At 33.0% G+C, this 17,424-nt stretch overlaps 1 protein-coding gene across 1 annotated transcript; it reads right to left on the bottom strand.

The window, feature by feature from the left end:
- Positions 1 to 4,025: 4,025 nt before the first annotated feature.
- On the bottom strand, positions 4,026 to 17,029 carry LOC124374047 (cell growth-regulating nucleolar protein). Its single transcript, XM_046832349.1, has 5 exons — positions 16,883 to 17,029; positions 10,124 to 10,261; positions 9,716 to 9,938; positions 5,428 to 6,079; positions 4,026 to 4,368 (listed from the first exon to the last, which is right to left on the bottom strand). Exons 2-5 carry the CDS (start codon positions 10,249 to 10,251, stop codon positions 4,124 to 4,126), a joined length of 1,248 nt encoding a protein of 415 aa, XP_046688305.1. The 5' UTR covers positions 10,252 to 10,261; positions 16,883 to 17,029; the 3' UTR covers positions 4,026 to 4,123.
- Positions 17,030 to 17,424: the final 395 nt, after the last annotated feature.

Below are 17,424 nucleotides of genomic sequence, written 5' to 3'. Positions count from 1 at the left end.
GTTTTTATTTTTAACCATTCACCTGCCTATTTAGGTTCTATATCATACCTATGCATTATGACAGTCAATAAGAATTGGCACTTCACCCATTATCAAATTAAAATCAATCAAATTTAACAATTTAAACCTTTGTAATAAAAATTATTAATTAATTTAATAAATATAATTTAGATTTCATTTTTTACTTCTCTTAAATAAAACATAGTTTGGGTTTGACAAGTCTGGTTAAAAATATACTTAAGTGTTTTACAAGCATCATTACTTGGCCATTTATTATTTGTTATTTTGCTCATGATTTTACATTTAATCACATTAATTGTACAAGTGTCTGCATATCCTTGCACATTAATACTATATGTAGATACCACAATATTTGACTGTTACAAAACAATTTGATAAATTAATACATGAAAAGAATTAATCCTCTACCAAAAGATCCAAAATGATTTGGTGACAATTTTCACATTATTTTGTACAAAAAAATTAGTTCTCTGATTCTTCATGTCCAAAACTTCAGTCAAGATATGCACATCAGTCAGAAACATTCTTGTATAATGTGAGTTACTGTATACTAAAAGTGCGAATTCCCATGAAATTTAAATGTTGATTATTATTGATCAATTAGTGGCCTGTGATGGATTTGTTGATAACAAATCCAAATAGCAATGCCAGCCATGTTTTAACCTGTTTTTAATTAAACTAAACACATGTACGTTATAAGAAACATTGTACGTTCAGTTACTTTCTACTGGTACAGAGAAGATCATCCTTAACAACTTCTGAACCTTTATGTACAAGTTTGGGAAAAATGATAAGAGATGATAGTATTGTTATCATATTTTATTTATTTTAGTTCCTCAGTCAGTTTTGTGCTGTGTCTGTAAAGAAATGTATTATTGCCTTTTAAAATATGCCATCCACCAATGAGGAAACTTTCTCGATATTGATGGTGCTAGGTGAATATTTATAGAATTAAACAGCTGCTGCTGCTCTGTATGCTCAACGTTGCCCGGACTGTGAACATTGTTCCCGAAAGGTTTTCCAAAGACTTTATAGTTGTGTCCATGAAACTGTAAATTACAACCAGATCACAATAAAGGAAGACAGTTCACTAAGCCTGTAATAAGGAATGTGTGACAGGTCAAATTACGACATTTAAATATTCGCGGGGAATTAGCAGACTGTGACGTAAGTAAATCACATGTTATCGGAATTGAGATTTATTTAATTAATAACGGAGAAATATATTAAACTTTATACGGGAACAAATTTAATTAATTAAAATGAGTTAAACATAACCAAAATTCTTGTTTTACAAAAGTACTAAATAAAATTACGCAGAAAAGCCAATTGTGGGATAAAATGACTTGCGTATTGATGACATCAGAAAGCACATGTTGCAAAAAATTTAAATAAAAAAGCTATAGAAAAATAATAAAAGAAAATAGAAAGACTTAAATTGATCAATTATAGTGAACGTGATAAATTTCGATAACTATGAGAAAAGAATTAAATTATATTCAATCGTGAAGACGCTGATTTGAACGGGAGAGGGGATGAGCATTGTTTGAGCCGGTACGCGTGGTTTTAGTGGGAGAATCTTTCTTCTTTCTCTGGACTTGAAGCAGGGAGGACGTGTACTCGTGTAGATCCTCCTGGTACAGTAGTGATGAAATATGAAACTGTACAATAATGCATTAAAGTTATAATCAGGGATGGGATGTTGCTTTAGTGAACAAATTATCAAAGCAAAGTGAGTACAATTAGACAGTATAATATGAAATAAATTGACATCGAAGTGATTTGCTTTGTCTTTCATTGACTATCCCATCTACAAAGAAATGTGGCAAGTAAGAAAATAAGCTTTAGCTCAAAGAATATTACTTTCAAAACTTATTAGAATCAAAGTGATTGATGAGAACCCAGTGAATACTTTGTGAACTTTATCATGATAGAAATAATTATATTTATCAGAGCCTTCAATAGAGTAATATTCAGTTTGAACCATCACTCAACCTACTTAAAAAACCTGAGATAAATATAGACCCAGTGCTAGTGATATATAACGTGTAGCCTACTTTCACTAACACAAACTACACTTCCAACAACACCACAGACATTGACGTTTGATCGTTATTTAAATACCAACTTGGAACAATATGACTTGGCCAACAGGGGACCACAACACATGTTAAAAAGCGGTTTATAAAACTGATCGTAAGCAAGTCGCTCAACCAACGAGGGGCAGCACACTTAGAAAACCGATCGTGAGCAAACTGACACATCCAACGTGGGACCTCGATTGTGAGCAAATTGGCAAAACAAACGTGGGACCTCGATCTTATGCAAATGATAAGGCACCAGATGTTTTGGTACCTGCGGTTCAGCTCTATTCACGTGACTCATCTAAAAGAGTGGCTACCCTTACAGGAATTATCCAACGCTCACTACATAGGATCTCTAAGGACAATAAAATGCACCCATAACAGATTTAACTACATCAAGTACTGCATGGAAATGACTACCTTTCAAGAGTAAAGTTTTGTTTGTGGCCTCTTATAACAAGCATGAAGATGAATTTTTTTGCAAAGTTATATGGTGCAATGAAGCAACCTTCCGGAGCAATGGAGAAGTGAACAATCACAACATGATGTTCTAGGGTTTTGAAAATCCCCACTGGATGCGAGAAGTAGACAACCATGAAGTTACACAATACTCGGTGTGGTATTACTGGTAACCAAATTGTTTGCTGGTTTTTTTTAAGGACATTTGGACAGAAATATGTACAACTTCGTCATTAATTACTTGCATTATACATTATTGAATATTCCTGAACAAACTATCCAAAGAATCAAATTTATGCACAATGGGGCGCCAGCCCACTACTCTGAATGAGGAATAAATAAAAAATGGATTGGAATAGATGAACCCGTCAACTACCCACACAGATCCCCAGATTTAACATGCATGGACTACTATTTGTGGGGAAGGTTAAAAGACTTGGTTTATGTATCAATGCTCATGACAAGAGGACAAAAAATTAGGGCTGCTGCTCAATAATAATAATAAAAAAAAACTGAAAACAGATCTTAAGGACTATAGAAAACTACAGTTTCAGGATAAAACTGAAAAAAAAACGACGGATTAGAGTTTAAAAATCTGTAAATAAGGTTAGTTGAATAACATAACTATTGATCAGAAATAGTTAGAACCTAGATAATTGTAAAAATAATAATTAATTAAATTACATCATGTAAGGGATAACAAAATTAATTCACCAAGAATATACGGTAAATACAGGACTTCAAAATGCTGTCATGTAATAAAGCATCTTGAAAATTGGTATTTTTTACACCATTTCTCTACCATCCAAAATAAAGCCACATTTTAAATATCAAAATTGTTAGTTTATATGACAGCTATTGATAAATGAGAGTTGTACCTTGCTATTTGAATTTTTTGGATTTGACGAGTTTGAAATATCCTTTATTTGAACTAATATTTTAAAACTGGAAATGTGCTGATAAGTGATAACTGTAACATATAATTAGAAAAGAGTACTTCTCTGGTAATCCTGGATAAAAGTTAGTATTCACTAATATTTTTAACAAGGTAACAGTAAAAAAAATGTGAAACCATACAACTTTGACATTTTGAACCACCCTGTGTACAAGAAGCGAAATAAATTAAAAGTTTCATTTCCAAATTATCAGTGAGGACTTTAGTCTTTAAAATGAGGTACGGCTCAAACTATCTTTACATTTGAAAACATTTCAAAAACGACCCCTTCACCCCAAAATGCCATTTTGGGTTATTTTTGGTCGTTAAAAATTATTTTCCTGAATTTTTTGGGGTTAAAATATGGTGTTTTTTGTTGAAACAAAGAAGGTAGGTGGTTTCTCTGTTCGGCTGCTATATATCGCGGACGGGTGGTCTGCGTCACCCTGTATAGCTATAAGTTGATGTGCGGTTAGAGATCCAAGAGGATTAAAAAAAAAACTAGGTAAATTAAAATGGAGTAATTATCTCTTTTATAAAGTCAATTTTATTTTCACTCAGTATTGCTAAAAGCTTTATAAAAATGGAACAGTTCTTGGAAACAATTCATCTACATGATACATCTTTAACATTCTTCTGCAAGTTTCGCCTTGTCTTTAAGTACTTTTACACCCTTCACTTTTTTCACTTTCTTATTGAACTTTGCCAATAGTTCTTCGTAACTTCGATGGTCTGATTTAACTGTCTGGTATTCATCAATGACTTTTTTTCCTAGTCTTTTTAATGACAGTTCCTTGTCTGGACGAGACTCCAGCACTCGAGTAATTACATCAGCCCAGTCGAATGTGCTTTGAGAAGTAGGCTCTTCATCTGCCAAAAATAGAAATGGAAACTGGTTACTAAATATTGCTGTGACATGCATATATGATTGTAAAGGTGGCAAACAGTCTAAACAGTTAAAATTATAAACAAATTAGAATTTAAAATAAAAGTTTTTATATTTGTGTAATAAAGGGTATTCAGTGGATGGAAAAAGTAAAATTTTCATATTTAGTTCTCTACAATTTCCCAAAACAAAAAGCACAGCAGCCAAAGTGGGTAGTGATATTCTGTGACAATATGAAATTTTAGATGTATTACTACATTATCTGAGATTAGTATATTATTAGTATAATATTTTATCCTGGAAATATTAATGTGAAAATTTTCAATGCGTACTTGTCATTTCCAATGTTAGCACCAATTAGCTGTAATATCAATTAAGAGGTAAAGCTAGTTATCTGTGCATCTAAGATCCCTCCTTTAAGATGAGGCTAAAGTTTAAAACTGTATTTTGAATAGGAACTCATCTATGGTGAGAAGGGTTGATTCAATGTGAATATAGAATTTAACTTCAGTTCTCCTTCCTCTTAGCGCAGCATCTAGAATCTGACACTGTCACAAAATTGGAATCTGGACTCCTGAAATCTGAAGTCATATTCGTCTGAAGAGATCGAAACAAAGTTGGTGACAGAGAAGCTCAAAATTAACTCTTCACATTGTTTTGACTTTATAATCTTTTTAACGTTTATTATGGTTTAGTTATTTTGTTAAAAATTGTTATTATAAAACTAGTTAAAAAGAGAGAAGACATCATCAGTATAGATAATGGATTATAGTGTCTGTTCTGCTTTTTTCCCACACACATGGTTTAATATAAAATTTAATCAATACTAAAATCATTGCAATGGAAATCAAATACCAATAAACAAAGTTAAAGGCCAAGGACTTCTAATGCAATGGTTTAAATTAAGATCTGTAATATATGCCACTTAGCTATTATTCCGGCTGTTAGTTGAAGTATTAATAAAGCATTAGTAATTTTCTTATTAAATAGCTGGCTGATAACATGGAGTCATAAATAAAAAAGAAGTTTATAATAGAACTTACCTTCTATTGTATCCCCTTTTAGTTTTTTCTCAGTCACATCGCAAATGGATTCATCACGTCTTCGTTTTTTACTCTTTTTACCTTCAGTGTTTTCAGATTCAAACCCATTTTCTTGCTGATTTAATTGTTCAGTTTGATATTTTTTTGATTTCTTTTTACTTTTTTTATGATTTTCATTAAAACTTTGATCGAGTTCCATTTTTTCATCACTTATTTCATCTTCACCCTTTTCTTGTTTTGTTCCATTTTCCAGTTCGGCAAGATATTTTTCATATTTCTTTTGTTTTTTCAGCTTTTTCTTGGATAATTCGTTTACATTCTCCTTGGTTTCTTCTCCAGGTTCATCACAATCTTTGTTTCCTATTGCCATGCTTCCTTCTACTGAAGAATGTCTGTTTTTGTCCTTTTTCTTTTTTTTCTTTGTTTCTGATTCATCATGAGTGCTATCAACAGGCAACATGTCCTCGTGAGTCTCAGTAGCTTCTTTCACACTGCTCTTGTCCTTGTCAGTTTTTGGTGTTTTGTCAGCAGCCTCTTCCTTGTTAGTATCAGATTGGTTGAGTTCTTTCAGAGCATTTTCAAGGATATCAAAAACAGAGTCTACATCGTCAGAACTATATTTTATATGTCTGGCAGCATTCATAAGAAAATTCTGAAAGTCAAATAAAAAAATAATTTAGTACATTATCTTAAAATTATGACAATGCACACGTAATTTACACAAATCCAAAATTACTGCAAGTTAAAAAAAGTAAAAAAGATCATTTTTGAGTAGGGACAGTTAACTTTATTAATTACAAGGTTTTTCTTGTGTCTTGTATTGTAAAAGTGATCTAAAACTTCAAAATTACTTCTGTTTTGAAAAATGTATAGATAGAATGTTAAATTAAAAGGCTTGCCAATGTCAGAGTACCACTTGATCAGAAGAACTCCCTACAACTTTCCCGTTGGTCCAATCCCCAAACTATTCTCAGTGCCCTCTTTTGGAGATAAAGGACTCTATTAAAAAAATTGGAAAACTCCAAAACATTATGCCGTATCTAATTCTGGATGTGAATAAGCTACTGTAGCCCAGTTTGAGAGTTTCCTGGGAGGCAAATGAAGATAAGCACTTCAGAGCATAAACTGCTTAATTAAGATGCTTTGCATGGTAATTTTGGTGGGAGTCCATTTTAAGACTGTAATCTAAGTGGACACCCAAGAACTTAGTGATAAGAGCAATATTCAAAGAGTGATTATTAAGAAGAAAAAGATGTGGAAGGTTTAGTGTATTTTAGGAGTAAAATTCCATGAGCTGAGTTTAAGCCAGACTGATATGAAGTTTACTTGCAGCTAACCAGTTATGAAGTTGGTCAGAAGTTTTAAGAAAATGCTGGGAGAGAACTTGATAAATACAGTTAAAAATTGAAAATCAAACCGTATCATCTGCAAAAGGGGATACAGTTAGAGAAAGCTTATTACGTTCGTTGGTAAGTAAATCAGGAAAATCGTTTACGTGAAGAAAGAATAAAAGAGGATCTGCGCCCTTTCTAATAAATGAGTGTTTTCATTTTTGAGGATTTGGACGCACTGAACTCGACCACTTAAATAAGAATCAAACCAATTCAGTGCAACTCCTTGAATTCCATATTCAAGCTTTCTAGCTTGCTACGCACGAGGTTATAGTGGGTCCGAAGCTCATGAGAACCATTAAACTGCAAAACGTAAGCATCATGCAAACAGCGCCTGATCTCCCGAACCTCCTCAGTAATCCACCTAGGCCTCCCAGGCCTAGTCAACACCTTTCTGACCAATGGAAAAGAAATGTTAAGGTATTTTATGAGGATGTCATAGAAAGTTGAAAACAGTGTGTTTATTGAGTGATTTTGAACTAGCTGCCATGATTCAGAAGAGTCATTATTGTAGAAGAGTTCGGAGTTTATCCAAATTTTTTCTAAGAGAAAATATTCTGGTGTAATAACATTTTTGGTAGAAATTTGTTTATTTTTAGGAACAAAATATTTTAGTAACTGCCCTTCATGATCAAAAAGGCATGTAAATCTGATGCTAGTTTTATATGAATGTGCAGGCAAGAGCTACCTTTATCAGTCTTTCTTGTAATTCCATGAATAGTGGTAATACAATTAAAACTATTAATGAGATCAGTGAACTGAAGAGTCTCGTTGGAGGATTCCAAAATGTTGTTGTTAAAATCACCAGCGCTCAAAACATAACCAGAGTGTTTGTTGATAATGGCACAGTTTGGAATTTTTCCATAAAAAGAGCAAAGAGTCCATTCGGGGATTATTAGACACAAAAAAGGGTCATATTTAATTCAGGAACTGACACTTCAAAGAGGAACTCAACATCATGCCTCATGACATCATGGCGAGTTTTAATTTTCCATTGAAGTGAATCAATGTGTTGTCAAACAAACAAAGTCTACTTTGATCATGCAGCAAAAGCCTCAAGCTGACCAATTTTATTACTTTATTATTACAGTGAATATTTTGATGAAAAAGTCTTTACATATTTATTATATTCATTTCAGTATGTTTGGGTGATTGAGAGATATGACTATTATTAGCTGGAGGCACAGCATTCATAGTAATTGGCTGTTGATTAAACCTTTGTACTACCACACCCTAGATTACCTAAAAAATTATTGTCATAGTGATCACAGAGACTTTTTGATAGAACAGGATTTAACAGTAGTGAATTTGGAGATTTAGATGATTGAGAGTAAGGTGGGCCAGAATCAGAGTTTTGAGTTGATTGAAAAATGAAATGAAAAATTCTTTATTTATACAGACAAACTTACACTTAACCTGCAACAACGTAAAATTAAAAAAATGAATTAAATGTTAGCTTAAGAATAAAAAATTAAAGAAATAATTACATTTAAACAATGTGGATAAATTAATATAATATTTTAACATGTAAAAATGAAAATTTAACAAATTAATAAATTAATTACTTCTTAATTGAGAGGGAGAGGAAGGTTGTACCTATATACTGTACTCTAACAGGTTTACAAATATTCATCATTTGTAAAAAGCTTGCAGAGGATACAAACCAAGATAAAGAGCCAGTTGGTCCACAAAGTAAGCATACATTTACTTTGATGGAATTAAACTAACTGTAAATATTATTAGGAAACTGGGACAGTTAGGATTTTTTTATTCTATCTCTTTTTGCCTGACCGTGGATGTAGAGGCTTTCTGAGTGTGCATGTATATAAAAAAAACACACACACACACATACTGTATATATAAATAAATGTTGTCTCAAAGATCATATTGACAAAATAATCACTATTTTAAGAGTAAGAATAACTAAACATACATATTATTTGACAAACCAAACAAAAATCATTTAGATAATTGCTTCAGCTTAAAAGGAATAATTCAAAAGCAAATTATGAAACGAACTGAAATTGAAGGAATGTTGAAATATAGTGTAAGCAAATTTTTTTTTTAAGCCTTATTTTGCCCGTCCTCATGGACCACTAGCCTGTGCGAGGATCTTATCAAACAGAATAAGGGGGAGAGTTGATACAGTACAAAATCAATGGTACTGATAAAAAGTGCAATGGTCACAGACAGGATTTTAACCTGCATTATCTCTAACTCAGACCCAAAGTCCGACAACTTAGACCGCTCGGCTCGGCCATCGGCACTCCCAATTTTAAATCTAGGCAACTAAACAGTATAAATATAAGATCAATTCCTCTATTGATATTAATTTTATTTCATTTCTTTGTCGAAATGTACAAATATTCTACATAACACCTGAAGAAAATTTTGTTTTGTAATCTCTAAATATAAACATGTTTACTGGTTTTTTTAACGTATTGGATTTACATGAAACTTACTGCACAATTTACATAGGCTTCTATAAAATCTTAATTTGAATGAAAAAAGCAACTTCGTTGACGGAAATATAATTAATTCAAATCAGGCGTGCTCCAGAAATACAAGTGCAAAACCTGAAATAAAAGCTACTCGCAAATTCTCTTGACTATAAAACTGAATAGTATGTATATTAGAAGCTCACATTTATTTTGTTGATTCCTATTATTTTATAATAAATTATTGAATACTGTAGTATATTATTCCTTTGTTAATGCAGTTTACAAAATCCTCCCTCATAGTTAATAATAAATAGGGTTTTTCAGGCTGTAGAACTTGCTCTGTTATATATGGGGGCCTCTTTTTTAACCTCCGATCTCACGCCATGACAGCCATACATGTGGCAGGTCCGTGATGTGTGCAGTAGTTGATCACCAGCAACCAGAATGTTTACTTACTTTGAACCTTGGCCGCTTCCTTGGAACATTGTCAAATTTGGAACAGAGTTCTAATAGTTTCCTTTGGGGAATGGTTAGGTTCTTCGAGTTGAGCAGATTAGGGATCATTTCAACAAATTTGTCCTGTTTCTTTTGTCCTTTATTCTCTTTGATGATAGTGCCATGAGCAGAATAGCGCTCCATCTCAGTCACACATTTCGTGTGGGACGTGTAATCTTGACCACTGAAACAAATTACCATTTCATGATTCTCTAATAGTTTGAACAATATTAAATTCCATGAACTTCTCTGATTTTATTGATAGTTCTATGATTATGTCTCTAATGGAGGATTTGAATAGAAAATGATATTGAATACAAGTATTGAAGAAGAACTTATATTTAGTCCAAAGATGATATGTTAACTTACAAAAAATCTTTTAAACAATCAACACATGTAAGGTTAACATCTCTGTTTCGACATCTTGAGTTGTAGTGCTTTTCGACTTTCGGCTTTTGGATCGATTCCCCACAGTTCTGACAGGTAAATACCACCATTTGGCTTGTCCTGAAAAACACAACAAACACATCATATTTTACTTCTGTTACACAATAAATAAATAATAACACAGTGTTCATTTACCAAATTGAAAACATACACTGAATGAATATTTAATTAACATGGAATTGTGAGACCATATAGGGAGCTGGTGGCCTCTATGGGGCCTTATCCTACAGCCATTCAAGCAGAAGTTACAGCCTTAATGAAATGCGCTCGTTAGAATCTTTATCTGCAGTATAGGAGTAAGACGATTAGCATTTTTCACAGATACCCGGGCAGCATTAAAGGCACTGACTTTGTGTGTGTTCAACCACAAATTTGTCTTGGATTGCTATAAAGTTGTTCCTTTGGGGCTGTCTCGAAGTGGGTTCATGCTGAACATGAGAGAAGGTAGAGACTGCATCCGAGTTTGAGAAGGAGCAGAATGGTCTTACAGTCACCTTCCCCCAGGGTGATGTCTGACTTTGTTTCCTAAGTAAATCGGTCTCTTCTCAGATTGTGGGTCTCTAATTATGGGTCACGGTTACCTAAGGAAGCTTCTTCATAGAGTCAGCATTCTACGGGAGGATCTGCTCTGTTAGAATATATGAAGAGCAGAAGGAAATTGATGAACATTTGCTGTACTGCAATAGTAAGGGAGCGCTACACCATCTTTTATAGTTTGGACAAAGGTGGTGAATTTCCCTAGGAGGACATGATCAGTTGTTTTCAATGGTTTGTAGGACTGCTGAAACCATAAACAGGTTGGCCTCATGGTATACTTCTGGGGTGCACAAAAGGCCCTTGAGGCTTAAGTGCATGGTAAAAAGGCCACCCCTTAAACAAGAAGAAGACCCACAACTTGAAAGGACATGATACAATGACGAATCAAGGCTGCTGTTCGATTAATACATGGAAAAGAGGTCTTAAGGGCTGTAGAAAACTTCAGTTCCAGTGAATTCTGTTTAGAAAACTATGCATCACAGTTCAAACATTTGTAAATAAAGTTAGTTGAATAACGTAATTGTTGGACCGAAGTAGTTAGAACCTAGATAATTGTAACCTAGATAATTAATTAAATTACAGCTTCTCAGGGAGAACAAAATTTAAAGTGTAAAATTCACCATGAACCTATGGCAAATACAGGAGTTTAAAACAATGTAATGCAACAAAATGTCATGAAAATTGGTATTTTTGGTGCCATTTCTCAACCACCCAAGATAAAGCCAAATTTTATATATGAAAAATGTTAGTTTTTATGAGTTATTGAAAGGTGTAATGAATGTTGTGACTTACTTTTTGAATTTTTTTTTAAATTTCATAAGTATAAATTATCATAAATTTGACCTATTAAAAACGAATTGGAATGTGCTGAAAAGTGACAACAGTAACATATTATTAAACAGAGTACTTCAAACAGCAAGCTTGGATAAAAATTTGGATTTGTTAAAATTGAATAAAGTACAGTAAAAAGTAAAACTTGTAAAACCATACAACTTTTGATATTTTCGACCACTCTATATACAACATGCAAAATAAATTAAACTTTTTATTTTAATGATCAATAAATAGAGACCTTTAAAATTATATATGGCTCAGCCTACCTTTACATTTGTAAATCTTTCAGAAAGTATCCCTACCCCCTAAAAAGTGCTATTTTGGGGTATTTTAGGGTGTTAAAAGTTATTTTCCTGAATTCTTTGGGGTCGAAAATATTGGGGTTTTTGTTTAAAACGAAGAATGTAGGATTCTTGGTTTAGCCACTATACATCGTGGAGGAATGGTCTGCCTTACCCTGTACAGCTTTGTTTAGGGGGACAAGTAGAAAACATTAATAATGTTAAAATTATTATCAGCAACTTCGGTGGTTAATTTCACTGATACTACAAACAGAAACACTTGAATCCTTGTTAAAATAATAAAAGAGGGTAATACTTCACAGTTACTAAATCAACTTGTTGTTTTACGTTTGAAATATATTACAAAGTGACAGTCTATACATTTGAGACAAAGACATGTCTGAAAAAGAAAATAATCTAAAAGTAGTAACCGAATAGGAAATTAATCAAGCAATGTAATCTGTCCTTATCTAGCATTTATATTATACTATTTTAAACTCAATTTTTTTACTATTGAGATATATTAAAAATTCAGTGTTTTTAATAACATTTAAGACCATTATTTCTAGGTGTCAAAAACGTAAAGTAAAGTAAAATAAGAATTTAAAATATTGAATTAATATTTATTACACAATATTAGGTAGCCTAGGGTAGGTAGATAGGTATTTACTTTAAACAAAAAAGTTAAATTTAACCTCAATGACTGCTTACATGATTTGAGCTTGAATTTCAGTACTATTTTGAGGGATAGGTTTTCTTTTTCTATACTGATGTTTTTTCCGGACATTTGCCATCGTTCAGTGAAACAAGAAATGATTTCTTGTTTCACTGAATGATGGCAAATGTCCGGAAAAATCCTGTTTCCTTCACAATCCTACCATCGTCAAAAATAACCTTCAAACAAAGAATACTGATGTTATCGGTACTTATCTGTGCCTGGTTGTCCAACATGATCTGAGGTCAGAAAGTACCAGTATGGGCTTTCCGTATTTTTTTTTTTTCAGAAAAAGAAAATCCATCCCTCAAGATATTACATAAATTCAAGCTCATATCAGATAAGTGGTCAAGGAGATTAAATTTAACTCAACATAGTCTAGCTGTATCACATAATACAACAAATAGTAAATAGCAAAAGAATAAAAATATGTACACAATTTTACCCCTAGCAAACTTTGGTAAAGTCTATACCCCCCAGTTAAGTTAAACATCTGGAAAACAACCCTTTGATGAACAAAACATTTTGAGATACCTATCCTCCTTGTCTACTTATTCTCGTAACATAAGCAGCTCCATTCAGAAAAGAACCCCATGTTCTCTTAAACCCCAGTGACCATCCTGGTATGCCCAGATTTTTTCCTGAATTAATTAAATTTCTAGATCAAATTATTTCGCTGACAAATATTACTGTTTTTTGTAAGGTACTTATCAGGTAATCAAAACACCTTGTTGTTCTCCCCCTGTGTTACTGAGTTACTCAGCATACAAAGTTCAAACCACTTCCTAGTATGCTAAAAATCATAAATTGGATACAATTGTAGCCTAGACAATGTAACCCCCAAACTATCTGGAAATTGAAAATTTTTTAATTTTCAATGACTGTAGTATACTGCTTGCCACGATGACAACCGAATCATTGACATTTCTGATCATCTAAGCTACGGAAAAAATAAAAAAAACCAAAATTTTAAACTGAATTATGTTTTAGGTATTTCAAATTTATTATTATAGTATAGTTCATTTATTTTTAGGGTGGAGTACAATAAGCGGACCTGGTTTTTATATTGAAATTACCAAACCGAATTAATATTCTCATCGATATAACCAACAAGTAGTAATTAATGAGAACAATACGAGTAACTAAATCATCTTTGTTAATTGTAAACACATTTTCATATTCTGAACACAATTTGTTCTATACGTGACTTCTTTTAAATAAAAAAATATAGTTAAATTTAGAAAACTATACAAAATAAGTTTAAAAGATTATTTACTGTATCTTCTCAGTTTCAAGATGTTTGTTTTGTTGTTACATATTCTTAGTTATTTAAACCACTTTTTCCCTATCACTTGTCTTAATTTTATCTCTTGATTAATGGTTATTGCTCCTTTATTATTTATGACATTACATCTAGTTGTTTAAATTAATTCTAATAAATTTGAAACATGTGACTAATTTAGTATTTTAGATACTTTGATATTGATTGATACACCTGTTATTCAAATGTAAAGTATCGATGATTGTAATAAGCGATGTAAAAACTGGTTCCGCTCTATCCTAGATCCTGTTTTCATACAAAAACATGCAAGAGTTTAATGATTACTTAAAAATTATCAAATGTGTGTTCATTCAATGTAAAAAACAACGCATTGTAAAATTTACTTAGTCACTACTTTAAAGGATTAACATGTCTGACAGAATGAGATAGGCTACAATACCTCATATTCATTATCATTGTAATTTTGTGGCCATTACTAAATATAACACAATGATTTTACTTTGTGATTTATTAATTTTAAACCTAGGCCTATATTGTTTAATATCAACATCCGGTAAATCTTAAGATCAGCAACTACCGCTCCGACTACCGAAAAAATAGTCCCGATTGTCGCCATAGCCATTTACTCCCCCCCCCAAAAAACAAATTTGAAAAAAATTAAATTTAAAAACAAACCTGACTGACAGTGCATTTATTCGTTTTTTTGGTGTTATTAGTTCATAGGGCAGTAGTCCAGGTACTACTTCTAGTATAAACTCGTCTTATCTTATCAGTGATAAACGCGCGGCGCTTATCTTTTGCCTGTAATGAAACCCGCGTTAGTTCTGTCTGTGTAACCAGTCATGGCGTGATCTGGGCTTGGACTTTGCAAGCTCGAGTTAATTTTTTTTCCAAAAGAGCAAGCATCGCGTGATCTGAGTTTTGAATAGGCAAGCTAGGGTCTTTTTAGCGTGTGTGACAAGAACCATCACATGCCACGTCAATAACTTCACTATATTCCTTGTCCATGTGGGTTTGTTTGTTTACGTCTGGCCGTCAATCGAAGCCGTCCTATAGGTCACGTAATCCGCCCGGCCAATCGGAAACTTTCCTGTTTGTCACGTGACTACTGTAAACTCATCAAAACGACCATGGTCGGCCATTGTTTTTAGTTTGATAGTCAAAAATCTTGTTATTTATGTGTTTTGTATTGCCAACATTGTACTGCCGAAAAACTGGTTTTTATATGTTAGTGATAATCGGGACTATTTTTTTTCGGTGAAATTATTTGTAAACTCATCATAAACTCTCATTGTAAACTCATCAAAACGACCATGGTCGGCCATTGTTTTTAGTTTGATAGTCAAAAATCTTGTTATTTATGTGTTTTGTATTGCCAACATTGTACTGCCGAAAAAACTGGTTTTTATATGTTAGTGATAATCGAGACTATTTTTTTCGGTGAAATTACGTTAACCTGTGTTAGTATGCAAAACATTACGGCGATTGGAGTGGTAGTCGCTGATCTTAAGATTTACCCAACATCCATATAAGAGAACTTAATACATACACTAGCTATTAGAGAATTGTGGCAGTTTTTTTGTATTTATTTACAATACCGTGACCATGGAAAATGGACTTTTTTTTCATGGGTTGGGCATTTATAGCCTAGTATTATTATCACAGGTGCATATAAACTGAGGGGAAAGAATATTATTGTATTATATTGATGCCTTTCAGGCATTATTACGTTAAGGAGCAGGGGCATCACGTGATCTGGGATTCGACTTTTGCAAGCTCGAGTTAATTTTTTTTCTAAAAGAGCAAGCAGTGCGCAGCACTGCGCAGCGGGCAGGCATCGTTAACAGGATTAACGTACTAGTCACTATCATTTCAGTAAAAATCACTTATACCTTAATGTTCAGTGTAGTACTTTCCACACCGAAAACTGAAGTCCCCAAATTCGTTTACAACGAGTTCGTTGCCACACTTCCTATTACCACAACGCCTAGTCCGGTTATAAGCCCCGTGGTTTACATAAAATTGCAAAACTCCATAGGTACTCGTCTTTACGAATTGCTTCCACGTAAGATAACGAACATCCAACACAAATGTGTACCATTACTACTACTGAACTAGGAGGTTAAGAATAGACACGGAGGAACAAAATAGTTCAAAATGGCGTCCCTTCTTTATTTGAGAGAGCCGCGGAGTTATACGAAACTGTCCAATAAGGAGGTTAAGAATAGACACGGAGGAACAAAATAGTTCAAAATGGCGTCCCTTCTTTATTTGAGAGAGCCGCGGAGTTATACGAAACTGTCCAATAAGGAGGTTAAGAATAGACACGGAGGAACAAAATAGTTCAAAATGGCGTCCCTTCTTTAATTTAGAGAGCCGCGGAGTAATACCAAACTGTCAAATATGGATAGTGTTGCCAGAGGTACTGTCAAAAACAGAGTTTTCAGAGAATTTCAAACAATCGTAACTCCTTTGATTTTTGTTGCCGACGAATTTTTTCTTCACTGTTGTTTTCAGGAAAAATTGTAGTTTTCAGGGAAAAAAAATGAACATACCTTTCCATGGTCACGGTATTGTAAATTGATACCAAAATTTTGATTAAAAACAGTTTTTTGAGCGCAGTGAGTGACCGACTCAACAGCAATTAACTTAACCACATCAATATGTTAGTCTTGTTACTACTCACACACTTTTGTCCATTTAATCTTTGCTTTATCTCTTATGTTTTCTAAGATCCTTTCAGTGTACATAAAATTTGGAACACCCGGTTTATGCCAAGGAGAGTTTTCAACTATTTTCGCAAAAATTAAATAATTACTTGCTTTCACCCAGTAATAATGCCACTACAGGCATAAAGAACCCCATTTATTTTACCCTTTTGTTATTTTCATACAATATAGAATAAGTTTTAACCTCTAAAGTTAACCTAACCTTGCAACCACTGTGACAAGCTCAGAAAAGAAACGATATTTAAAAGTTAATTTTCTGAATGTAGTTAAATTAATATTTTAGACAAATTTTCCAAATATTACCTTTTATCCAATAACGAGAACGAGACAAGGATAATAAATTTAACAAACTGTTATTGTAACCCACGTTTCTACTTCACTATAGTAACAGCAGCCCACGAAGCAGTAACACAAACACAACTTCAGTGATCATATAAAAACCAGCTGACCAGCTCTAGCATGTCCAATAATAAGCGTTGGCAGATTAAAAAAAAACTCCAGTGTCATACCAATATAGAAAAAATACCTTACTTTCGTACATTCATTATAGACTTCAGCCTTTGAACCTCGATTATGAATCCTTCTGAGCTCTGAAGGATTCATAATCAAAATCGAGGCTTTTATTGTCTAGCAAAGATTCATCTTAGATATACTTGTCTGGAAACAAGTTAACTGTTTTAATACTGAAATCCGAATACTTGTTTACTGTCATCAAAGCGTTTACACATGCACACAAGTTTATTCTAACAAAATAAATTAGTTTTTGGTAAATATTGATTCTGCACTTGCAAGCTTTAATTGAAGTTCTCAAATTAAAGTCAGCTAATTTTAATATTTTCCTTTTT

The sequence above is a fragment of the Homalodisca vitripennis genome, chromosome 1, assembly GCF_021130785.1.
Source record: "Homalodisca vitripennis isolate AUS2020 chromosome 1, UT_GWSS_2.1, whole genome shotgun sequence".
Lineage (NCBI taxonomy): Eukaryota > Metazoa > Arthropoda > Insecta > Hemiptera > Cicadellidae > Homalodisca > Homalodisca vitripennis.
This window is presented reverse-complemented; position numbering and strand designations above follow the sequence as displayed.

Coding starts and splice junctions, on each gene's coding strand:
- LOC124374047 (XM_046832349.1), bottom strand. CDS start 10,251: ATGGTGGTATTTACCTGTCAGAACTGTGGGGAATCGATCCAAAAGCCG. Junction 6,080..9,715: donor GGAAGCGGCCAAGGTTCAAA/GTAAGTAAACAT, acceptor TTTGACTTTCAG/AATTTTCTTATGAATGCTGC. Junction 4,369..5,427: donor AAAAGGGGATACAATAGAAG/GTAAGTTCTATT, acceptor TATTTTTGGCAG/ATGAAGAGCCTACTTCTCAA.